Source organism: Argopecten irradians, chromosome 6 (genome assembly GCF_041381155.1).
Source record: "Argopecten irradians isolate NY chromosome 6, Ai_NY, whole genome shotgun sequence".
In the NCBI taxonomy this organism is placed as follows: domain Eukaryota; kingdom Metazoa; phylum Mollusca; class Bivalvia; order Pectinida; family Pectinidae; genus Argopecten; species Argopecten irradians.
In genome coordinates, this window is record NC_091139.1 from 10,052,597 (window position 1) to 10,077,288 (window position 24,692).

The window sequence follows — 24,692 nt, forward strand, 5'->3', positions numbered from 1 at the left end:
CCTACCGTCCATTAACATTTCTTGTTACCGCTATTTCTCAAAAAGAGCTCAAGGGATCTTTCTCAAATTTCATATGTAAGTTCCCCTCGGGCCCTAGTTGTGCATATTGCATTTTTGGATCAATCGGTCAACAAGATGGCAGCCAGGCAGCCATCTTGGATTTTGATAGTTAAAGATTGTTACCCCTATTTCTCAAAAAGTACTGAAGGGATCTGTCTCAAATTTCACCTGTAGGTTCCCCTATGCGTTAAGTTGTGCAAAGTGTATTTTCGAACTGATCTGTGAACAAGATGGTCGACAGGCCGCCATCTTGGATTTTGATCGTTGAAGCTTGTTACCGCTATTACTCAAAAAGTACTGAAGCAATCTGAGTCAAATTGTGTATGTAGGTTCCCATAGGGCCCCAGTTTTGCATATTACATTTTGTGACTAATCGGTCAACAAGATGGCCGACAGGCCACCATCTTGGAATTTGATAATTGAAATTTGTTACCGCTATTTCTCAGAAAGTAATGAAGGGATCTGTTTCAAATTTCTTGTGCAGGTTCCCCTAGGGGTCTTGTTGTTGATATTGCATTTTGGGACCGATCGGTCAACAGGATGACCGACAGGTCACAATCTTTAATTTTGATAATTGAAGTTTGTTACCGTTATTTCTCAGAAAGTACTGAAGCAATTTGTCTCAAATTTCATATGTAGTAATATGTAGTAAAAGTTTGAAAAGCAGAGAACTGATCCCTGTTTCCATTGTCAGACATAGACCATTCTTTGATGGGCACCAAGATCCCTCTGGGATCTCTTGTTAAAAATATAAAACAGTAATATTATACGGTTATTAATCAGCTTATTCTATATCGGCCCTGTTATTAGGCCAAGGTCTACAGACCGAGGCCTAATCATAGGGCCAATGTGGAATTATGTGATGATACTTTTATTAATTAAACACTTTCATCATCAATCGCAATCTTAAATACATTACATACAAAGAAAAAATTCAGATTTACTAAAGTTTTAATCAAAATCAAATTTTACGGCGGCACTAAGGTGACACAAATACATTTTTTGATGCAGGGTTAAAAATAAATTTTAATGTAGAGCGAACAATATTATTTATTTATGTATGTTGAAAAATATTTTATTTTGTGTAGTATGAACAATGTTTTTCTTTCTTTTATATTAACACGTGACCACGTAAAACTTTTTACGTGAGCACGCAAATTTCATGGCGTGAGCAGATAAATGAAATACATATTTTACCTTACATTTAAAATATATTATTCGTCTCACATAAAACCATATTTCTTACTTTGCACAAACTGTTTTACGTGAGCACGTGATAATAAACGTGAGCACGTTAAAGAAAAATATATTTCTCACTTTACATAAAATAAAATATTTTTGCCCTAAATTTAATTTTTTTTCGTGTCACCTCTGTGCCGCCGCAAAGTTTAGTTTATTTCTTGAGACATAACATTCAGACATTGTATGACCAACTTTTTTATGCTTACGCTACCTCTATAGCAGCATTACATCTGTAAAAAATGATAAGATTTTTATCAGCATGTAAACGACTTGTCGTTTTTGACGTTGTCAGCATGTATACAGTACAGTAGGTCTACTGGAATGCCTCGGATTTGTATTACCGATGCTTTAAGTTTCAATGTTTCACGATTCGTTTAAGGTATAATACCTGGTTAAATCAACACGATAATGATGATAATAATAACGCTATTCATACCGTGACTTGCCCTTACGTGTCTATTTGTTGTCAATAAGATGTCATCAAACAATGTTAATCGGAACATCCGTCGTATAATGTAGTCACCCTCATGATTTTAGAAATATTCTGAATCACTTTCAATATCGGCCTAGTTTATCTCGTGTTGGCCCAGTTTGTCGATAACAATAACAGTTTAAAATAACACAAAAATATAAAAAAAAACAAAATAGGACATAAAGCATTTGTGAAAACGTTATAATTAGAATATACATGTATGTATGTAAATAGTTCATTTAAAGTGAAATGATCATTGGTAGATTTGCTTTGTTTATGAAAAGGTAATGGATTATATCTGATATAACCAGCTCTTGGATAAATAATTCTGTTTGCTATTAAAAGTATGCTTTCTACAAAATTCCAAAAATTCCAAGAAAATGGAGTTAGTGGTTATAAAAGAAAGTATTCCTATGTATTGTGCATTTACTTCAGATCTTGACAGATTATTGATATTAACAATTAGGAAAGCAAATATCTTCGTTATGAGAGAAATATTTCATTTACAAATATCCTTGATTGTTGTTAGTTACGAAAGTGTCCATACACAGCTATGGTATTTAGGTATTGAAAGACACTTTATTCTCACGATATGCTAATTTTTGCGTTTTTTTCGCAGTTCAAGCGCCAATTCCAAATGTAAAATCGATATCATCTTATGATAAACTGTCAAATATGAATTCAGTCGAAAATCTCTCACTGATACCGTATTTCCAGTATTTTTCGCGAGTCAAAAATTTTCACGATTTCACCTATAAACGAGAAAATCAAATTTTAACGGTTTCGAATTTTTGCGATATAACTTTAAGGGTATATATATTTCAACCATTTGTTAATATTTCGTGGATCAAAATATCGCGACCAGGGCGATGTTCCGCGCAATTGTGAAAATATCAACCCCGCGTGAATAACCGGCTATACGGTATTTATATTTAATAAATTTTACTTATATTTGGATATGGTGACGTCTTATTTGATAATTGTATACAACCAGAGGCAAGTCTTCTTGAATAAGAGGCTGTTCGATTAATACAGTCCAATGGAACATCACCCTGAACACTTTACTTTGCCCCATATTATATGAGTTCATTGAAAAATATGTTAATAATGCAGTTATTAATAGATCATCACTGGTCATATATATATATTTACATTTTGCCACTGCGACTCCCATTACTCTAATGATAACCGTGATCTGCATTATGAGCCAATAAATGCAGCCTAGACTTGGTGTAGTAATATCTACATAAATGAATGCGAGTCTTGTTTACTGACACCATGTTAGTCCGCGCGGGAAAATTGACATTATAGTTGAATGAACCATTTTGGTTATGAAACTTATGAAAAAATCTTTGAAATGTCTGGATAATTGAAAGTAAACTGAAAAGCTATTGAATAACATTGAAATTTTGTAATCTTTTCAATTTTTTATAGGGACTATTTTTTATCACATTGAACTTGGCTGTTGAGGTTAAATGGCTGAAGCGGGAAATTCAGATGTTTCATCTCAATTAAGTTCACTCGCATCTCAATTAAGTTTTACTTTGAACTAGAAAGTAAAATGTACCGGGCGCTATTCTATTTATCTGTCACCCAGATTGCATTTATATCTCCAATAGATGCAATCTAACAATCCTTTAATTGTTAAATATCATCACTGGTCAATTAACATAAACATCGGTGGTATCCATGTAGTGTTTGATTATGATATATAGATCATCACTGCTGAGTTTATCTACACATCAGTTATTTCCAGGGAGTATTTGATCATGCTATATAGGTCATCATTGGTCACATCAGTTGACATACACATCGGTGGTATCCAGGTAGTCTTTGATGATGTTGTAGCAGTATTGGTACTGGTCCTATATTAGAAAATAAAAATATAAAATGTGACATGAACATATAACATATTGATTCATGGTAAGGCTATAGTTATTCCTATAAAAAGTCCTTAAGACTAAATGAAGCTATTTTGATTTTATTGGTCTAACATCTTAGTAAATATCGGGGTCATGTAAGAACGTGTCAGGTTTATAGGATAAACAAAACACCGAACAGTGGACACTTATTTCAGAAACAAATAAGCATGTTCAGAATTGATATGATTATTTGATGAAATGATGGTTAAACATTTTGATATCTCTTTGCATAGCGAGTCGCGTCCCGCCCCGTCCGATCTGTTTTGCCTTGTTCCCTCCCGTGAGGCCCCACCTTGTCCCAGTGTATGTTGCCTTGTTCACTCCCGTCAAGTCGCACCCTGTCCCAGTGTATGTTGCCTTGTTCACTCCCGTCAAGTCCCACCCTGTCCCAATCTATGTTGCCTTATTCCCTTATGTTAGGTCCCCCCTGTCCTGGTCTATTTTGTCTTATTCACCCGTGGAATTCCGCCCTGTCCCATCGAGGTCGCTCTATCCCGGTCTGTCTTGTATTTTTCCCGTCTATGGAGACGGGCTTGTTCCTTCCCGTCAAGTCTCGCCCTTTCCTGGTCTGCGTTGTCTTTTTCCAGTCCGTCGAGTTTCGCCTTATCTCGGTCTGTCATTTCTTGTTTCTTCCCGAAATGTCCCACTCTATCCCATCCCATTAATTCAATGGTGGCAGGAAAACTTTGTTTTTATTTCAGCTATGAGTTCAGAATACTGGATCATGAAACAATTTCTAGTAGTTATAGATAAGAGAAAGACTCACGAAATTAGTTATGAACTCCGGACGTCGTACGAGTAACTGACGTACAATCTGATAGATGTCCACCTCTTCGTCACACTTCATTTGGTCTCTGGCATTGCTGATACAACAGAACAGTCCACTCTGGGAATACCCATCTCTGTAACATCATGGATTTTTATATAGAAACACCTTATTCACACTTCTGGTGTATGGCGAGGAGTTTTAATTACGATGTACAATTACATAAAACAACGGAATATCAGAATCTCGGGAAACTAACTGGGATACTTTTCGTACTCTCAACGTATTATAACATCTCTTTCAATGTTTATTTCATGTGAAATTAATGAAAAATATTTTCTAAATTCTATTGGCATATCTGTATCATGAAAATATTTTTACAAAACATACCGACACATAACGACGGTTGTTTTGGTGTCGTCCGATTTACGTCGGCTGTCAATTAGTTCAAGAAGCTGTAGCAACACTGAAGACTCTTGGGGGACTGCAGTGTTTCTATCCCATCCTGTCATGTGGAACACTCGAACTGAGGTGCTTAACCCGCTCTCCTAAATAGGACAGATTTGATATAATAGTTTCCATATGAGTAGATATTCAAACACTTCATAATGTGAATATACTTACTTTAAACAAAATTTGACTGGTGTTTTATTTTCATTTCAAATAAACTATCCCTTAATATATTTATCAATTTTTTATCATGTACCTTGTTAATGTTCATATTGTTATATTAAAAATGTTCTGATTTTTTCCCCACAATACGTGGTCACGGGACGTTCAATATATAGCATATTGACTCGGTGTGTCCATTTTTAGAAACACCGAGTCAATATTCCTGTGCGAACTCTAATGCCCAAAAGCTGAATTCTTCAGGGTGGTGTTCTTAGTCAAATGCTTTTCTTGAAATTAGTATATACATATTGATTATTTTTGACATCTGTTAAAGAAACGACATATCTAACATAAAAATTAAGGACCATTGTTTCTGTCTATATGGTGTTATATCACCTTTGTAGAATTTAGAGTAATGAAATCGGGCTACGCCCTCGGTCATTATCAACAACAACAAAGGTCCATATTAATATATACTGCCCAAGAAGAATTAAACATTGGCGAGGGAATTATTTTGTATTTTACCAGTGTAGTTATAGCCATATAGATAATTTATATTATTATTTTATTTTGATATTAGATATAACACAGTGTCTTTGACGAATGACGAATCAAAAAGCTTCTCTGATGTGCATGTTTTACAAGAAGAACGATGGTAACATCACGCCACCCTGAAGAACGCAACGGAAAATTCACAAGCGGTTGTAATATCACAAAATGAACATTGTGTTTCTCTGTGTTTCTAAAATAGGAAACACCGAATCGAATTGTTATATATCAAAATCACATGACCATGTATTAACCAATTAGAATAGGGAAAAATCAGATCATATCTATATTTCCTTTGCGTGAAAAAAAGTTACAAGTAGATCTTTACTACCGTCTGCAACGTTGTTGTTATCGTTATGCATTTGACAGTATAAAGGCTAGTAGAGTCCAACGTTTTAGATTAAACTTCTTATACATAACCAAACCACAAAATTTCAGCGCTTCAATATGTGCTATAAAACATAACATACGCCAGTATAGTGTCTTAGAAGAAATTCATTGACAAAAAAAGGACGTATGTTTATAATTGTAACAAATTTCTATTCTCATCTCCGACATCGGCAAATCCTAAATACAACCATACATACCACGTTTTCGATTCCGATTTCATGCACATCTACATTGGTTATTGCAGAGGACATCCCTTTGTGATGTAACTTGAAATCTCCGATCCGTTTCTCCTCGTCCTCTTCTGGCAGCCAGTCCTATAATATCAAATCCCAAATGGGACCACGTACCACGTGATACCCGATAAAGTTTATGCGGGACTATTGTTTCTATTGGTGATGGAATGACGTCAAATGACGTTATCGCAGGATAACGTCATTTCAGCGGGAAGATTACAAAGAGCTACGTTCCATTACCATTGGAGATACTAGTCCCGCACAAATGTTATCGGGTATCACGTGGTATGTGAATTAGTCACATTGTCATTATTACATACCATCAATGCTTTGTGAAAGTTACAAAACAAACAAAACTACAATATCAGAAACTAAAGTTGCTGCAAAAGACTCATTCTTAAAGAATTTAAGCAGGATTTAATGCAACAAAATTGAATCAAAGACTTGGCAATGTATTTATTCGACTGAATTCAAACAGATTGCATTTGTATTTGCAACAAATAATTCATAGGAAATACAATATTTAAATGTTCTTGATTGAATTTGATAAGTTTTCCGTTTTTGATCACTTACAATGGCTTCCGTCTTAATGATGACAAGTGTCTGACAGTTGTGGTCCATTATCATCGTCAACAGATCCACGACAGTGTCCTCCAAGGGAGTCTGAGTGACGATGTACCCAGTCTTGGACGTGTAGGACTTATGAAAATTAATGGATTCACAATGAAAACCATAAACTACCACCAACGTAATATTAATAATACCCTAAAATCTTGATAATAAGCTGCGGCTTATATATTTTTTTGTAGGAAATCCCAGGTTTATTTTCAGGGCCGGCTTATTTTTTAAGCCCGTCTTATTTATGAAGTCAGTTATCCTGTAAGGTATGATATTACCGACTTTTGAAAATTGAATATTAAAACTAAAATAAAACAAATATATTAAAAAGTACATGACTTATTTTTGAGGATTAATACAAATATTTATATATACATAATTTTTATGCATGTATTTATGCATATGATAAAATAAGGTTTAATATGTTTTAAATAAATTCCTTGGACGGAATCCAAGGCTTACTTTCAAGTGCGGCCTATTTTCAAAACCGGCATATTTTCAAGATATATTTGACTTTTAGAAATCCAAAGTTTACTTTCAAGACCAGCCTTTTTCAAATCAGGCTTATTATCGAGAGTATAGGGTATAATGAGGGGGAATCCAAAACGGTACATCAGAATAAAATGAATTAAAAAGTTGAAAATATGTTATTCATAGCTTCAATGTCGACAACTGTTGCAATGTATTACAATAATACCTACACTTTGGAATAATTTCTCACAGGATTCTATGATTTTTTTAGACAACAGGTCTTTTGAATAAATTTCTTTTAGAAATAATTATATCTAAGTTTGACTAAAATACATTATAATTACATTTGAATAATGTCAACTCATTCACTATTACCATTTGACATACATGTACTAACGTATATCTCATAAACTACAGGTATTTTTGGTTTCAGAGAAAGTTAATCCCGTAAAGAAAGTTATTAAGGAAAAACGCAAATATTATATTCATCAAATATGAAAAATGTATATAAGTGGAGCAGGAGTGGAACACAATCTAGAGTAAAGCGTGGTAAGAAGGAAGGACATGGTCGTGCAGTTAACGTATGATAGGTCCATTTAATATCTATCGATGATAGGATGATTATTGTTTGATATTAGATATAACTACGATATATTAAGTGTGTAGGGAATCAAACCAAATATATATCTATGGAAATCTCCTTTTGGGCACAAGGTTTCATATAGAGGTGAATGTTTCGGAGCCTGCTGATTGGGTATTCAGGGCGCATCAGTTTCAAATGTTTAATGTGCGGGTTCTACTGCATTACATGTAGATGTAAAATATGTAAAGGCATTAAAAAAAATTCTTTCAAGTCTGTTTCTGAGAGGGAGAGGTTAAGATCAAGATCCGGGTCATACAAAGTGTGATTTGTGTAAGTTGTTACTTGTTTCGCAATCGATGTAAAATAGATAAAGTTTATTATTTCTCCTCCTCCTAAAAGTTTAGCAAGATGGCACATTTTATCTTTTTTTTTCATTCATAGGTATGTAATGTGACCTTTTTTAAATTAATGATGGGTGACCAGACTTGAAACTTCATTTAACCTGGACAGCGACAATACATACATTACAATACTTACAGGTACTGACACTGCGTTGATGTAGTCTGTTCTACATGTAGCCTGTGATTGCAGGTAAGTTCTAAACTTGTCAACTAAACGAAAAACAATCTTTATTAAAAACTATTAATTGATTGAATTTATGATCTTGTAGACACTTTTTGAAAAATATTATTGTGCATAAATCATATATCGATTTCTGAAAAAAGTGCTTGAACTTTTGTTGTTGATTAGGGTTTGGCCTTACTTGAGTATCTTGTTTATTTTATGGAAATATACAACAAAAATCTGAGTGTATTTCAAATAAACAGCGAAGCGAGTTAATTCTTATAATTCAATTTACTAAAGATAATCTCTTCAAAATTCCAAATTAATTTTGGGACTCGTTTTTATGAAATCATTACGCCATTATCTCAGCCAATCAGTAGTGACGTTACAAACGACGATGTTTTCATAATGAGCTGATAAAGTAGATTTTTAGCCAATGAAAATGCTCATTACAAACAAAATTATGAGTTATTCAAATATAGAGAATGTTCTTAACTGATGACGATCCTATATAGCTTACCTGCAAGGACAGATAAGGTCCTATTCTTCATCTTGTTCGATGGCAGTAGGGCTGCTGTGTAGTCTGTTTCATCGTAATTCGGTTTGGTAGATCGGATAAGCTTCATGAAATAAAGTTAACATTATGCATTGCCAATTATTAGTTCATCGAAACAAGAAAATTGATGTGTTTTTCATCTTTTTATACTTATTTACTTTTTTTTTCTTGCAACTTGCTATTACTAAAGCAAGTATCAGATGCCTGCGAGTGTATAGAAAAAATAAATTTACATGTATACGGTGACAGTAAATTACCTGCACTGGAACATATCTACCGAGACTATGGCATGCGAGATGGGCTTTTCTAAGAACACTAAAGTTGCAAGAATCTATTTCCGCATCATACATTCACGTTAACAAGCGACATTATTTAGGGGGCTAAATTGCTGCTGAAGTCTAATAATTGTTTTGAATATTGTACATGAAAAAAACTAAAAAAGAACAAATTAACAAAAACGTGTTACGGTTTCATTACTAACATAAAGCGACAAACATAATTGTCCGCATAATTTTACAAAAATAAAATTTAATTTCGTGTGTGACATATCAAACTCTATATTCTTATGTAATGCAGGGTTAGTTGTAATCCTGAATTTGCAATATAAAACAATAAAAAGTATCCTACAATGACTCGGGAGATTTAACATCAAGCGCCTTGTTTCCCGAGATATGTCTATAAAAAGAAGGAAAACAATGACTATTTTATTTTACATTTCATATTTAACCCTTAGGCTGCCACAGGGCCGATTTGGGCCGATCTGACTTTTACGTTGACTGACACAGGGCCGATCTGGGCCGATGTGCTTTTTAACGAATTTTGACGTCACGTTTTGCATTGTTAACGACGTCATCAATATATTTGTGATGTCCCTGCACCGACATGAGAAATGCTGGAAAATTGCATATGTGATGACACAAATTTAGAGTTACCTTACTCCGAAACCTTTCAACTTATTTTCACGAAACTTTATGTATATGTTAGGCTGGTGTAATTGTTGTACCTTTTGCTATCCGGAACCTTCTATTTTTGGTATTTTATCAGTTACTATGAAAAAAAAATTAACAAATTACAGTTTGCTGTCTAACTCCAAAACGGTTCAACGTAGATGCGCGAACATGTTTATATACTGTGTATATAGACTTTAAATTTCGTGGGTGCATGTAAAGTTTCACGATTTACTGTTTTGAAAATATTTGCGGGGACTTATCTTTGCGAATCATCTATGTAACATTTGAAAGCGTCATTCAAAAGACATACTATAATATGTGAAACCATGATTTTGTTAATTTTTTCGAAGTAAAATAAATTTCGCGAATTTGGATGGGTCCGCGAATTTAGCAAAATTAAAACCTCTGTGTATATTAGAAACTACATGTATATATACATTATATAAGGCTAGTGCTTAAGTTCTGATTATTGCTATTAAACATTTATATAGATAATGTTTATGTTACATCGGAAACTAATTCAAAACGCTTAATTACCGATTACTTCAATTTCTGAGTTTAAGTTATAGCTCCCTTAATTGTTCGACTGATCTCCATGTTATAGCTTTGACATCGTATATGGACATATATGTAATAGAATTACTAATTTGGCAACATCCATTTTGTTGGAAAGAAATAAAGAGTAAAGACATGGAGAAGCATAGGTTTTAGAAAATCACTAGATATGATATGCGTAGGTCACCTTCTAGTGGTCCCGTGTAAATATGTACCTAGCGAAGTTATTTTAGGTAGAAATACTGTAACCCAGATTTCGATTTTAATTGTTACAGCACATCAAGAGTGTGATGAAATGTTGATTATTAAACTATATATACATACATGTATATTAAGGAAATAAGGGATGTACTTGATAGTTGAGTTGTGGGGGAGAGGGGGGGGAGAGAGTTAGTTATTTTTTTTATTGATGATCCAATTTAGAATTCGAATTTTGAAATATTTTCGGTTTTCCGTGTTTAATTTCTGAATTTAAATTTTCTATTTTTTCTCTTTATTGAACTGGGATTTTTTTCCTAACCAAGTAAATATAGGCATATATTCGTAACGTAACATGTACTCATATTGGGATTTTAAAAGAAGTGCGTCATCCGTCGAACGTTGTTCAGTTCGGAAACCTTAACAATTTAAACCCATATCTATCACCAGATCTCACATTTTACATACAATTTTAAAGGCCCATTACCTTTCGAAATAAAAATGAAAATTTTCTAAAAACCAATTATAACATAATAAGGATTATATCGATGACCTAAGATGAGGTTACAACACCAAACAAATGCGAAATCATTTGCGTAATCCATGTTAACAGTGAAGATTAATTTCGCTGTTTTGTCGTCTGGTGCAGTAATAGTCAACTAACGCGCGGTATTTAGGACGACGGCGGGAAACATAAGACAACCCGCGTAATTAAAATTAACATTGGCAGAAATGACACACCACAGTAGTTAGTGACAAGAAATTGTGAAAGTGATACAGAGAACAAACGATTTCTTGTCAAGTGAATTTAATTTATAACTATTTAAATACTAAACGCGTGTTATATTATCGTTCAATATCAAATAAAATTTGCACTTCGCGGAAAAAAATCGATGAATATTAACAATTTTTAGTGCATCCGTAAGTTTGATGGCAGCGCAAACTTTTTCACTGCGAACACGTTATTTACCAATAAGCTAAGCCACTAGGTAATTATGTCAGCTTTCCATAGAGGTATGACATGTCATGTGGAATGCGCGACGTGTCTTTATTCAATCGTTTTAATTGACGCAGATACCGTCTTGACGCCGAGGTCGTGGTGAGATGGTAGGTGTATGCAAAACTGTTAACGTCATAGATAAATGACGTCATAATGGGAGGTTTGAAATGCCAGCAGAAATCGTGGCAATTCAGAAAATCAGAGAAATTCCCGTGGCAGCGAAATGGTTAAATGTGAAGTTATTAAGTTATTCCTTTTGTTATAAGCTAACCTAGCACATCGTATAACTGAAATCTTTACAGTATAGTAACCTCTATATACCTGAAGAGGTAGGTTACTCCAATTTATTCCTTTCTGGTCAGTGACGTTGTATTCCCACCATTCACTGATTTGTCACCGGTTCTAGCCATCAGAGATTTTTTCTGTCAACCCCTAGGGAATGACATATTGCGCGCGCTTACCTTTTGAACCCGAAGACAATTACGTGACGTCATTGCTTCATGCGGCGTGACCGCGGCGTGCATTGTTGATGACGTCATCAATATTGACACGCAGACAACGGAACCATGTTCATATCGCGGTGAAAATGCTTCTTTTGGGTTATTAACTTTTCCTTTTCATTTGTATATGGAGGGGAAAAGAATCATTCCCTACCTATGAGGGTGTGACAACAAAATCACAAACCTCGGGGAAATTTCTGAATGTCCAACCCTCGGCAAGCCTTGTGAATTACCCCTTGGGTTGTGATTTCGTTGTCACACCCTCTAGATAGGGAAAGATTCTATTAATCTTGCAAATGATTTATAATCAAACTCAAATAATATATTACCTGATATTCCTTTCTGAGCTTTGTTTGATTGGTCGGGCCGCCGTTTGAGAGTGCACTAAGTTCTGTGTGGAACTTCATTTTTGGAATCAGAGTGTCTGGCATATCAAATGCTTCAATAAGGAGTTGGTGAATAGCTATGTATTGTCCCTGGATAAATAAATCGATGGGTGTTACTTTTATGTAAATACATCAAGTCACAAGCTTTGTGGAAGGCTTGTATGCGTTGAGTATTTCAGAATTTTTTTTACCCGTTTTCTTCCTAATGAGAGACAATTCTAGTATTTTGCCAAGACAGATTGTCCATTTAGGCTCATCGCCTCTTTCACATGAGAATAAAAAGACACATGTCATATGTTCATCGCACAATTTCTCTGAAAATATGCTTGATTGAAAACAATCTCCATAACTTACAGCAGTTTGGACCATGTTGACTCTATCCTTCCGCATTGTGTTAACATATCCCTTGACATCAATACGTCCGGTTTCTCTTCCTTCCTTCAGTAGAGCATCGAGGGCCATGAATGTTCCTGTCCTTCCAATACCGGCACTGTCAATGTATAGCAACCGTTAATGCCTTCCGCCACGTAATTTCTTAAAATTTTCATAACATTTTCAGAAAACAAAATGACAGTTTATATACACTTTTGTAAACTGATCGAAAGTATCTGTACCAATAATGGAATTCTAAACTTTTTTGTGTTAATGACGCATTGATGCCAATAATTTATTTATCATTACCCTGAAGTGTCACTGACTGCTTCTCATACAGAACGTGTGCTTCCTAAATTTGCTTGGCTGTAATGATCCACCTTATTTCCTTTCAAAGAAAAGATCTATATTCCAGTTATGAAACCGATAAATGAACCGACGAGTCGTTTTAAAATGATATATCTTATTGTCACCTGCAATGAACAACCATTTTCCCTTTCAATGTAGCCTCGCAGTTGCTCACGCATCGATGGAAGACGACGAGTTCGTTAGGGTCAGGAGTCCCGTGGTCTGGCCACGTGGTGTAGTGGAACTGATGTATCTGTCTGACTGTCTTCGTCTGAGTTGATAATAATAACAATGATAATAGCATATTACAAACAACCCATTGATTTAACGTTCTATAGTTTCTATATCATCATTCCATGTAATAAGAATAATGATATTGATTTTTGTCATAATTTACAAATACAATCTATAACCTACCGTCTTTTCTGTAACATTTAGGTCCCTGATGACAAAGAAGGCGTACGACCGTTCCCTGTCCAGTATGATGTTGAAATGTGGCGTGTCAAGCGGTTCTCCTTCATTAGGCCAGTACTTGTCACACTTTGGCTGATTATGTAAGTGATAAAATGTATTGCAATGTTAATTTCCATCTTATACAAACAGTTACTTACAATGTGTAGATATCGTTTTATATTATTTGTTCCGACTTAATCGTTTTTTAGGTGTCGGACTTCATATTGAGATTAAAATAAAGCCTATCAGTGAATGCCATAACAGAGCCATTGTGATTTATCATAGTTACTTCCTCTTTTGTAACTTATAAGTTGTTATTGAATGAAGTATCTCGGACGAATCAAATCATTACAGAGCCTACAACACAAATATAATAATAACCTATATTTAATCCTGTAAACCAATTTATGTTCTCATATTTATTATCTTGCGAAGAAGAGTTCTTACCAACAATCGTGTATATATTCATGAATGGGTTTTATACAACTATTTGCGTGGGATTTGAATCATGGCATTCCAGGTTTTTCTTGACATAACGCGAACTGGTGTACAGTACTTATGAGACTGAATACATTTTTATAACTATTCTCAGATGAATACGGATCTGTGTAACAAACGTTATATTAAAACGGTTTCACAACATAGCTTATATAGATAGATAGGTTGAGTGAATACAAGCTATAAGGAAAACATTAATGTAAGTAACAAATCATCCAATAAAATTTTAGCTTCATTCAGAAAAAACCATAAAGAGTACTGCTTTGTAACGCCAAAATTTGATAAAATATAATCGGTAATACAGTTAATATAAATAAGATATAGTATACATACCTTTCCTCCTTCTACGAGATTCGTTAACATTACGATTTTGCTGGTTTTCAGTTGCCAGATCATCCTCCAGAAATCCTTAACCGTTGCAGGCCTTGGCCCTGAAAAGTACGCAACAAAATAAAAATATTAAAAAAACTCATGCTTACTGGTAATGTATAATTTATATTTCTATAGAAATTATACCTAATACGTTAACGGTATTTGACAATGATATTTCGTCTAACGATTATTTACTAAAAAAGACAGTATTCAGCATAAATCACATATTGTATTACTTTGTATATGATTCCATTTGTAGTGATAATTAGAAATTTACCCTGTGTTGCCACGTATTCCGCAGGTTTTCTGACACCCTGTTAAATAATAAAAAAATAACAAAAATAAACAATTACATTTTACATATGAAATTGGTTCCCGAATTTAATGCTGGAATAGGAACATTTCAAATCGCTTAATTTGGGCCCGGGTTAGTATCATTTTATGTCGGTTTGACATTATATGAATGCATATATATATATTAATACGCTTACATCGATGTAGTTTGCGTTGATGTAGTCCGAGTGAGGATCTTTACCGATTGTATCAAGGATTACGCGGGAATGGTCGTCTGTAATAGAAATATTAACTCATTGTTGATCTTAACTGCGTATACGAGAATGGCTTGTGTAGAAAATTAAAAAAAAATCACTGAGCCTCAAAACTGATTCAGCTTCTGATAAAGCCTTTAAAATCAGACGCGGTTTTACTGATTCAGAAGTAGATATATTTGGTAGAAAAAAATGTTTAAATGATACAATAATGATGAAAATTGAAATGAGATGAATTATCTGGTATAAAAACCAGACGATGTTTTACCTGCTTCTTAGAATGGTATAATATAATTGTTTGGTTGATATAAGTATATATATATATATATCTTTCCAAAATGCGAATTTAAAACATTTATATAACACGATACAAAAGAAGAATAGAAATAAGATATAAATGTTTGGTGTCAATTCTTACTGGATTCAATATTATGATAAACCAATTGGAATTCGGTTTTATTTTAACAGTATATTATATGCATACTTACAAGGGAACGTCGTTTTGAATCTATTCTTTGTTTTATTTTTATCTATCATTCCAATTTTGTGCTCATGTAAATCTCCAGATGGTATTGACTGTAACAAAATGATATAGACGTTATGTCTTAATTGCTAGTAGTGCCAAACAAAACGCAAACCATGCACCTAATGCAGAAACCAGTGTTAAGATACAACAGGTCATCATTATGGGGTATAGTTAAGAATATCGACAAACAAAAACGAAACTTTATTAAAAGGACCATTGGTTTGGTCGCATGAGACCTTTATTTAAAAATAATGAAAAAAAAAAACAAAAAAACAAACAAACAAAAGCAAAAAACATTTATTTATTTATATAAGAAAAATGTTACTATTTCCAATCAAATTAATTAATTATGGCACATATCTTCATTTGCTTTATTATAAATAGACTTAATGCACTAGTGTCGATTTCGTTTACGGATTTCACTTCATCATGATATCATTATCAATTAATAGGTCGCGTTACTTGTTATAGTTCTAATGATACAGAATCTACCTTGTATTCGTCCTCGAAGGCTTTGGCCTTATTTTCCATTTTCTTTTCGACGAGGGATTTGAGAGTGGAAATAGGAAAGCCAACAGGTCCGGGGTTATAGTAAACATCCGACTTCCCGTTAACTATATTAGTGTTTACATACACACTGGCATCGACTTCTGCTAGCTCGCCTGGTTCTGTTGTATAGAGATCAACCATGTGAGTGATTTCCCATAGACCACAATGTTAAAGATTAGGATTCAAACAGTCGAATCCAAGTCAGTTATCGTGTTTATTAACTAAAATCTATGTTAGTATATAACACGAGAGAAAAAAATGGTTCCTTCTGTTCAAACTCCCATCAGGCGACTCATTTTGAAATAAGGTCAGTTAAGCGCTGAAACGTTTACCTATTCATAATCAAAATTGATATATCGAACTAAATTTTGATATATCTATCCAAATCTATATCACTAATTCCCAACAATCTATTATTATATAATTATTTTTATATTTAAAATGCATAATTAACCAGTCAATCAATGACCTGGACAAAATGCTATCCGGGAATCAAACTTCTATACACCGGGTCCATTTCGAAAGTCTATTATTTCGCTGGTTTGTCTCTGGTAAATCATTTACATAATATACGGTGTCGGGGTGTATGAAACATTCTTTCGGTTAAAGACGATGCAAGAATGTGTTGAAAAATATTCCTTTATTGTCGTTATAATAGTATATAATATCAATATATTATATAATAGTAATATAAGTATAAATCACCTGTCACATTGCTGTAGATGCTTTCCGCCTGACATTTGCCTTGGAAATTGTCTGTTTCCTTTGCCTCGTTGTATATTTTACTTTGATGTCCGTTTGATCGACCGATATCAGTTAAAGATTCTTCTTTCTCAGCATTAAGACGACGTCTGCAGTAAAACACATCAAAATACAAATGTTGAATAATACAGTATTGCTTTGAAGCTTGAAGAAAATAAAAGCTTAAAAATAAACAGACAACTCTTTCTATAATCATGATAAAGATTGGATGTCAGTGTGCAATTATCAACCCTTTATGATATTTGTTATTTCAGTATTAAAAGCACCTAAAATACATCAAGCTTTAAAACTGAAATACAAGCAGGCTATCAATTCACCCTTTAAAGTATAATATTTACCACACAGTGAACCTTCAGTCGCAGAAAGAATTAGGTAAAAAAAAAATACTTTTTGACATTACAGAAAGCTTAGTAAAAACGCATCCAAATTTGGCCTTTCTTAAATTATTTATTACAAGGTCAACAGCAGTCATTTTGACACATTGTTCGTCAACTTAATGTAGTTACAATAGTATTTCTTGAATCATAAATACTATTTGATACAAAAGCAAACATTATGATAAAATACCCTTAACTTAACACATACAGTTGCAATTATTTCACGATATCATTTAAAAATAAGTTTTATACCCCTATAAAATAGTTTCTATATAAGCTCTACTGATATAAATGTCAGTAAATGAACTGTTCTGTCGAGCGGTCCTAAGAACTGTTAAAATCGACTGTTCAAATGTGCTGTTGGACTTGAATGACGTCAAAATTGGGTACAACAAAGCAATTATCGACTTAAATAAAGTCTTCTGGTCTAACAAATCATATATTGCCCTAAATCCCAGTCAACAACTGTATATTATCTATTATAACGTACAATTCGTGGACTTAAAGACAGAAACATTGGTTTTTATTTCAACTTTAACGTTCTTAACTTTCAATATTGAAATGTACCACCTTCTGATAAAGATGACAGTAACTATGACGACAGCACCAACCACGACCACTCCTACAACTGCTCCAGCTATTGGACCTGCAATTTGTTTTGGGATCTTTTGTTCTGGGAATGGAAATATTTTACACATATGAGTTATTGGCTTGCATTTACAAAATATAATGGACAAACTCCTTTCATTTTACACAAATGCAGTCTTCCATAACTTTCACAGCGTATTATTTTACTATTTGCATCGAAACATTGGTGTATTTGGTGCCTATGACAACGCGTGGCCACGGGTTTATCACGAGAAACTTCATTTCTTGCTTTTTAATTGTCTTTTGTACTGAAACGAAGGTTTTCGATCAGTATAAAATAAATGTTCATCGCGCGATTACAGAAAGTAAGTCCGTTATTACTATTTAGATAAACACTTATATAATACACGTGCTCTGAAATAGTAATGAAAAAATATAATTACTGCAGTAGTCTCCTTGGTAACCAGGTTCGCATGACGTCACACAAAAACCTGAGTCGAATTCACAACTACTGCAATGGCCACATGTCATGTCACATTGTCTACCGTATAAAGTCGGCTTACATCCTGTCAAATAAAACAAAATATGCTATGAAATGGCTTTAATTCATCCAAAATGATTGTCAGGTCATGGATTTATAGATGGTGGCGATCAAATGTTTAAGGTAAAATAATTATAGTGTCATCGATATATTTGGACACTTACCTGTGCATTCCCCGTTCTGCTGATCGCATTCAGTACAGTTGTTATTGCATTCCATCGAACATAATTCACCGTGAAACCCCATTTTACAATCTACAATTTAGGTATTAAAACGTGATAAGTTAAATCACTAATCACAATAATTCTTCATTTATTTATTACACTACAGTTAAATGATATAGTAAGTTTTTAAAAATATATATCAGCATTTTAATTAACAAGATGAGATTTAAATCGAATTTTATTCTTTACGACAGAACATGTTCCCTGTGACCTTCATACATAACGTTAAACGTAACGATTTACACTTTAAATCCTTTCACATACCAAATATTTCCAGATAAAAATATAAAGGAATGAGTACTGTGACACTTAACGTGTTAAAATTATAATCATAGAAACTAAAAAAAACTAAAATAATCTTATAATGTATTCCAGATAAAGATGTCTGGAAATTTTTATATATTTGATAACTCAAATTGATATAAAACTCGAATTACATAAATAGATTATTGCTTTTATTAATGTTTTGTATAAACCAGCACAATATTATTTGTTTTATAGCTTATAGGTTTGTAAGTTCAAATATAGAAGTTCAAAAGTTGTGTATTGCCTTGGCAGAATCCGTTGTCTTTATCACACAATCTTTCCTTGCAATTAATCGAGCAGTTCTTGTCACAGGTAAGGCCATACGTCGTAGGAATGCAGTCTGTACAAAGGCAGTAGTATTAGATAATATAATTATATACTTCAAATACAACGTATAATTTTTCATACAATGACAAACATTTATTTATTTATTCATTCAGGCGTTGATTCACTATATGACTGAATCATAGGTAGTTTGTACATTTATTGTTTTTCGGTTGGAGATAACCCGACAGCAATTATTCCGTCGTTGCTTATTAAAGAGTTAACTTCCTTGCAGGTAGGTATCAATTATGACGTCATAATTTTTGAGCGAAATGTACGTCGTTTTCTCTGATTTGTGTGACGTTACACCCGAAAACATGACAACACAATTAATACCTACCCGCAATGGCAGACAACTCTGTAATGTGCAAATAGAGAGTAGGTATATACGACCTTATATTAATGAATAAAAAAACAGACCCAACATCACCATGTTTTCCAGTGATACATTCTATAAAAATAGATATAGTGATATTTAAACCATTACAAAGTAGAAGGAAGAAATTCTTTTTCAATAAAATATATATAAAAGGCAAAAGGTTTAACTTTTAATTACCTATACAGTGTCCTGAATCCTTTCCACACAACGTGTCCTTACAATTTCCAGGGCAGTCCTGGTCACAAACATCACCATGTTTTCCAGCGATACATTCTAAAAAACAAATAGTTAAACCATCACAGAACAGAAGAAAGACATTCTCTTTCAATACAGTTAACACTGTATACGGCATATCAGTCTTCAAATATTGCATTACGTATGCAGTGTCCCGTGTCCTTCTCGTACAAACTATTACTGTGCAGTTGTTAAATTTTGTGGGTGTAATAAATCGCGATTTACTGTTTCGCGGGGTTTCATTTTCGCGAATTATCTGTCTAGCCTTTTCAAGTCTCATTCTTATGACAAACTATAATACGTGAAACCATGATTTTGATAAATTATCGCGAGGTATTAAATTTCGCGATTATGAATGGACCTCCGAATTAGGCTAAATTAATAACCCCACAAATATTAGCAATTGTATAGTATTACAATTCCTCGGACAGTTGTGTTCACATTTTATGCCCTGCTTTCTAGGCGTGCAGTCTGAGAAAATGAAATCGATCCGGACAGGTCATTACATTGATTTGTGACTCGTCAAAATATTTTCAGCTAAACGAATCAGTATCCGATGTAATTATTCAGCTAAGAACTATAGATAAGTATTGTTAAAATTCATGCATTTTGATTGTTTTTAATATCTTATATTAAATGCATGATTTATATTTATTTGAAGTGAAAACGAATCCTCATTAGGTTGATATGGGATTCCAAAATATTTCACGCAAAGACAGATCTAATTACGATTTCGATGTACTACGTAGCGATTCTTAAAATGGTTCTTCAGTTAAGCAGATTTAGTAATAATTTCGAGGTAGAAAAATATGTTTGTCTTGCATAAACTGAAATAAATCAATTTCTACTTTCATATTTTACTTTTGCAAAATAATATAATCTAGATATTTCAGTTGCCGGCTCTTGAATTTGGAGAAAAAAGTTACTATCATTAGATATACAACTTCAGTGTTTCGAAAAGGAAACAACTGACCTTAACGTATATCTATGCAAGTACAATGATCCTAAATTTCATCCATGCAAGAACTGTATCGCATTAAAGGCCTCGAACGATCAAAAGTGTCACTACTTCTTAAACAAGGAAAGAAACATTTTTGTGTGTTAGTATTTACTTACTTGTACAGTTTCCATCGGTTTTCTCACAAAGTCTATCCTGGCAATTTGAGGAGCAGTTATATTCACAAGTTAAACCGTACGTCGTCGGGACGCAATCTTAAATAAAGAAAAGTATTGTTTACCTCGTGCTCAATTGGGTTTATCATCTCATAAACTAAAAAAAATAAAAGGTTAATCCTTAAATATTGTGTCCTGTGATTCGGTCAAACAGCTTGTCCTCATAATATGTTGGACAGACATGCCTACTTTAATCACCGTACCTTACGGAAATTCATTCAAGAAGGTAAGAAAAAGAAAATGGCAGAAAGAATAATGCTAAACGTAGATAAATAGAGTATATTAAGGAACTAACGTATAACAAATATATTTTGACATTAATCCATCTTCTCTGCACATGTTCTGTCTTTGTTCATCGCTATAGATAATTTCTTCTACTGTAATTAACAAGGTGTTCTCAGTAATATGTACGATTTGTATTAATTCTAAAAAATGATTAAATGTTATTTTATAGATCCTGTCCAGTGTAAATATGTTTTTAAAGATATGCTCTTAAATTATGCTTCAATATACAATACAGGAATGCAATCACGTGGAGAGGGCGTGTACGGGCTTTGCTTGCTGCCCGATTCAAAATGGAATCTTTGATTATATATATTTGTCCTCTCTTTACAGTTTCCTGGTATTTTACTGTGATCTGTCTTTTTTGTTGGGTTTTCTTGGATTCACTTTTGCGATCTGGAGCAAAATTGTACGTGGTTGTTTGTTACGTCATTATCATGTTCTTCACTGTTACGCACTTCTCAAAGAGATGTTTTTTAAGACGTGCTATAAAACACTCGAACTGTTTTGTTGTTTTTATGGATCAAAGTTGAAAATAGTATACCTTCTCATATATATATTGATGTAAAGTAATTATGTACTACAAATATTTATATATAGATCAATTAGTAACTAGCACAAAGATACGTGCAGGCATAGACATTTGCATTCTTCGAACTGTTTTGTTGTTTTATGGATCAAAGTTGAAAATAGTATACCTTCTCATATATATATTGATGTAAAGTAATTATGTACTACAAATATTATATATAGATCAATTAGTAACTAGCACAAAGATACGTGCAGGCATAGACATTTGCATTCTTCGAACTGTTTTGTTGTTTTATGGATCAAAGTTGAAAATAGTATACCTTCTCATATATATATTGATGTAAAGTAATTATGTACTACAAATATTTATATATAGATCAATTAGTAACTAGCACAAAGATACGTGCAGGCATAGACATTTGCATTCTTCGAACTGTTTTGTTGTTTTATATATGATCAAAGTTGAAAATAGTATACCTTCTCATATATATATTGATGTAAAGTAATTATGTACTACAAATATTTATATATAGATCAATTAGTAACTAGCACAAAGATACGTGCAGGCATAGACATTTGCATTCTTCGAACTGTTTTGTTGTTTTATGGATCAAAGTTGAAAATAGTATACCTTCTCATATATATATTGATGTAAAGTAATTATGTACTACAAAATATTTATATATAGATCAATTAGTAACTAGCACAAAGATACGTGCAGGCATAGACATTTGCATTCTTCGAACTGTTTTGTTGTTTTATGGATCAAAGTTGAAAATAGTATACCTTCTCATATATATATTGATGTAAAGTAATATATACTACAAATATTTATATAATAGATCAATTAGTAACTAGCACAAAGATACGTGCAGGCATAGACATTTGCATTCTTCGAACTGTTTTGTTGTTTTATGGATCAAAGTTGAAAATAGTATACCTTCTCATATATATATTGATGTAAAGTAATTATGTACTACAAATATTATATATAGATCAATTAGTAACTAGCACAAAGATACGTGCAGGCATAGACATTTGCATTCTTCGAACTGTTTTGTTGTTTTTATGGATCAAAGTTGAAAATAGTATACCTTCTCATATATATATTGATGTAAAGTAATTATGTACTACAAATATTTATATATAGATCAATTAGTAACTAGCACAAAGATACGTGCAGGCATAGACATTTGCATTCTTCGAACTGTTTTGTTGTTTTATGGATCAAAGTTGAAAAATAGTATACCTTCTCATATATATATATTGATGTAAAGTAATTATGTACTACAAATATTTATATATAGATCAATTAGTAACTAGCACAAAGATACGTGCAGGCATAGACATTTGCATTCTTCGAACTGTTTTGTTGTTTTATGGATCAAAGTTGAAAATAGTATACCTTCTCATATATATATTGATGTAAAGTAATTATGTACTACAAATATTTATATATAGATCAATTAGTAACTAGCACAAAGATACGTGCAGGCATAGACATTTGCATTCTTCGAACTGTTTTGTTGTTTTATGGATCAAAGTTGAAAATAGTATACCTTCTCATATATATATTGATGTAAAGTAATTATGTACTACAAATATTTATATATAGATCAATTAGTAACTAGCACAAAGATACGTGCAGGCATAGACATTTGCATTCTTCGAACTGTTTTGTTGTTTTATGGATCAAAGTTGAAAATAGTATACCTTCTCATATATATATTGATGTAAAGTAATTATGTACTACAAATATTTATATATAGATCAATTAGTAACTAGCACAAAGATACGTGCAGGCATAGACATTTGCATTCTTCGAACTGTTTTGTTGTTTTATGGATCAAAGTTGAAAATAGTATACCTTCTCATATATATATTGATGTAAAGTAATTATGTACTACAAATATTATATATAGATCAATTAGTAACTAGCACAAAGATACGTGCAGGCATAGACATTTGCATTCTTCGAACTGTTTTGTTGTTTTATGGATCAAAGTTGAAAATAGTATACCTTCTCATATATATATTGATGTAAAGTAATTATGTACTACAAATATTATAAAATAGATCAATTAGTAACTAGCACAAAGATACGTGCAGGCATAGACATTTGCATTCTTCGAACTGTTTTGTTGTTTTATGGATCAAAGTTGAAAATAGTATACCTTCTCATATATATATTGATGTAAAGTAATTATGTACTACAAATATTATATATAGATCAATTAGTAACTAGCACAAAGATACGTGCAGCATAGATTCATTCTTCGAACTGTTTTGTTGTTTTATGGATCAAAGTTGAAAATAGTATACCTTCTCATATATATATTGATGTAAAGTATATGTACTACAAATATTATATATAGATCAATTAGTAACTAGCACAAAGATACGTGCAGGCATAGACATTTGCATTCTTCGAACTGTTTTGTTGTTTTATGGATCAAAGTTGAAAATAGTATACCTTCTCATATATATATTGATGTAAAGTAATTATGTACTACAAATATTATATATAGATCAATTAGTAACTAGCACAAAGATACGTGCAGGCACTCTCCACTTTATTGTTATTTTCACAGGTTTCATCAGCATGTTTTTATGTGCATATGTATATAAGATATGTTATTTGTCTACATATTTAATCTCTTAAGATTGATTGACAATTG

The 24,692-nt window shown here is 32.8% G+C and overlaps 1 protein-coding gene across 1 annotated transcript in view; it reads right to left on the minus strand.

Moving 5' to 3' along the window:
* Positions 1-3,295: 3,295 nt before the first annotated feature.
* Positions 3,296-24,692, minus strand: part of LOC138326201 (receptor-type tyrosine-protein phosphatase T-like) — a 35,707-nt gene continuing 14,310 nt past the window's right edge. Inside the window, exons 12-34 of the mRNA XM_069272328.1 lie at positions 21,145-21,240; positions 19,972-20,067; positions 19,336-19,431; positions 18,726-18,815; positions 18,464-18,586; positions 18,003-18,105; positions 16,999-17,144; positions 16,237-16,412; positions 15,707-15,794; positions 15,162-15,238; positions 14,948-14,984; positions 14,632-14,729; positions 13,765-13,893; positions 13,473-13,618; positions 12,982-13,117; positions 12,571-12,717; positions 9,003-9,102; positions 8,456-8,529; positions 6,820-6,945; positions 6,211-6,327; positions 4,853-5,010; positions 4,463-4,598; positions 3,296-3,639 (exon numbers count right to left, since the gene is read on the minus strand). Of these exons, the coding sequence (XP_069128429.1) occupies positions 3,571-3,639; positions 4,463-4,598; positions 4,853-5,010; positions 6,211-6,327; positions 6,820-6,945; positions 8,456-8,529; positions 9,003-9,102; positions 12,571-12,717; positions 12,982-13,117; positions 13,473-13,618; positions 13,765-13,893; positions 14,632-14,729; positions 14,948-14,984; positions 15,162-15,238; positions 15,707-15,794; positions 16,237-16,412; positions 16,999-17,144; positions 18,003-18,105; positions 18,464-18,586; positions 18,726-18,815; positions 19,336-19,431; positions 19,972-20,067; positions 21,145-21,240 (2,564 nt within the window). The 3' untranslated portion in view covers positions 3,296-3,570. The remainder of the gene's footprint in view (positions 3,640-4,462; positions 4,599-4,852; positions 5,011-6,210; positions 6,328-6,819; positions 6,946-8,455; positions 8,530-9,002; positions 9,103-12,570; positions 12,718-12,981; positions 13,118-13,472; positions 13,619-13,764; positions 13,894-14,631; positions 14,730-14,947; positions 14,985-15,161; positions 15,239-15,706; positions 15,795-16,236; positions 16,413-16,998; positions 17,145-18,002; positions 18,106-18,463; positions 18,587-18,725; positions 18,816-19,335; positions 19,432-19,971; positions 20,068-21,144; positions 21,241-24,692) is intronic.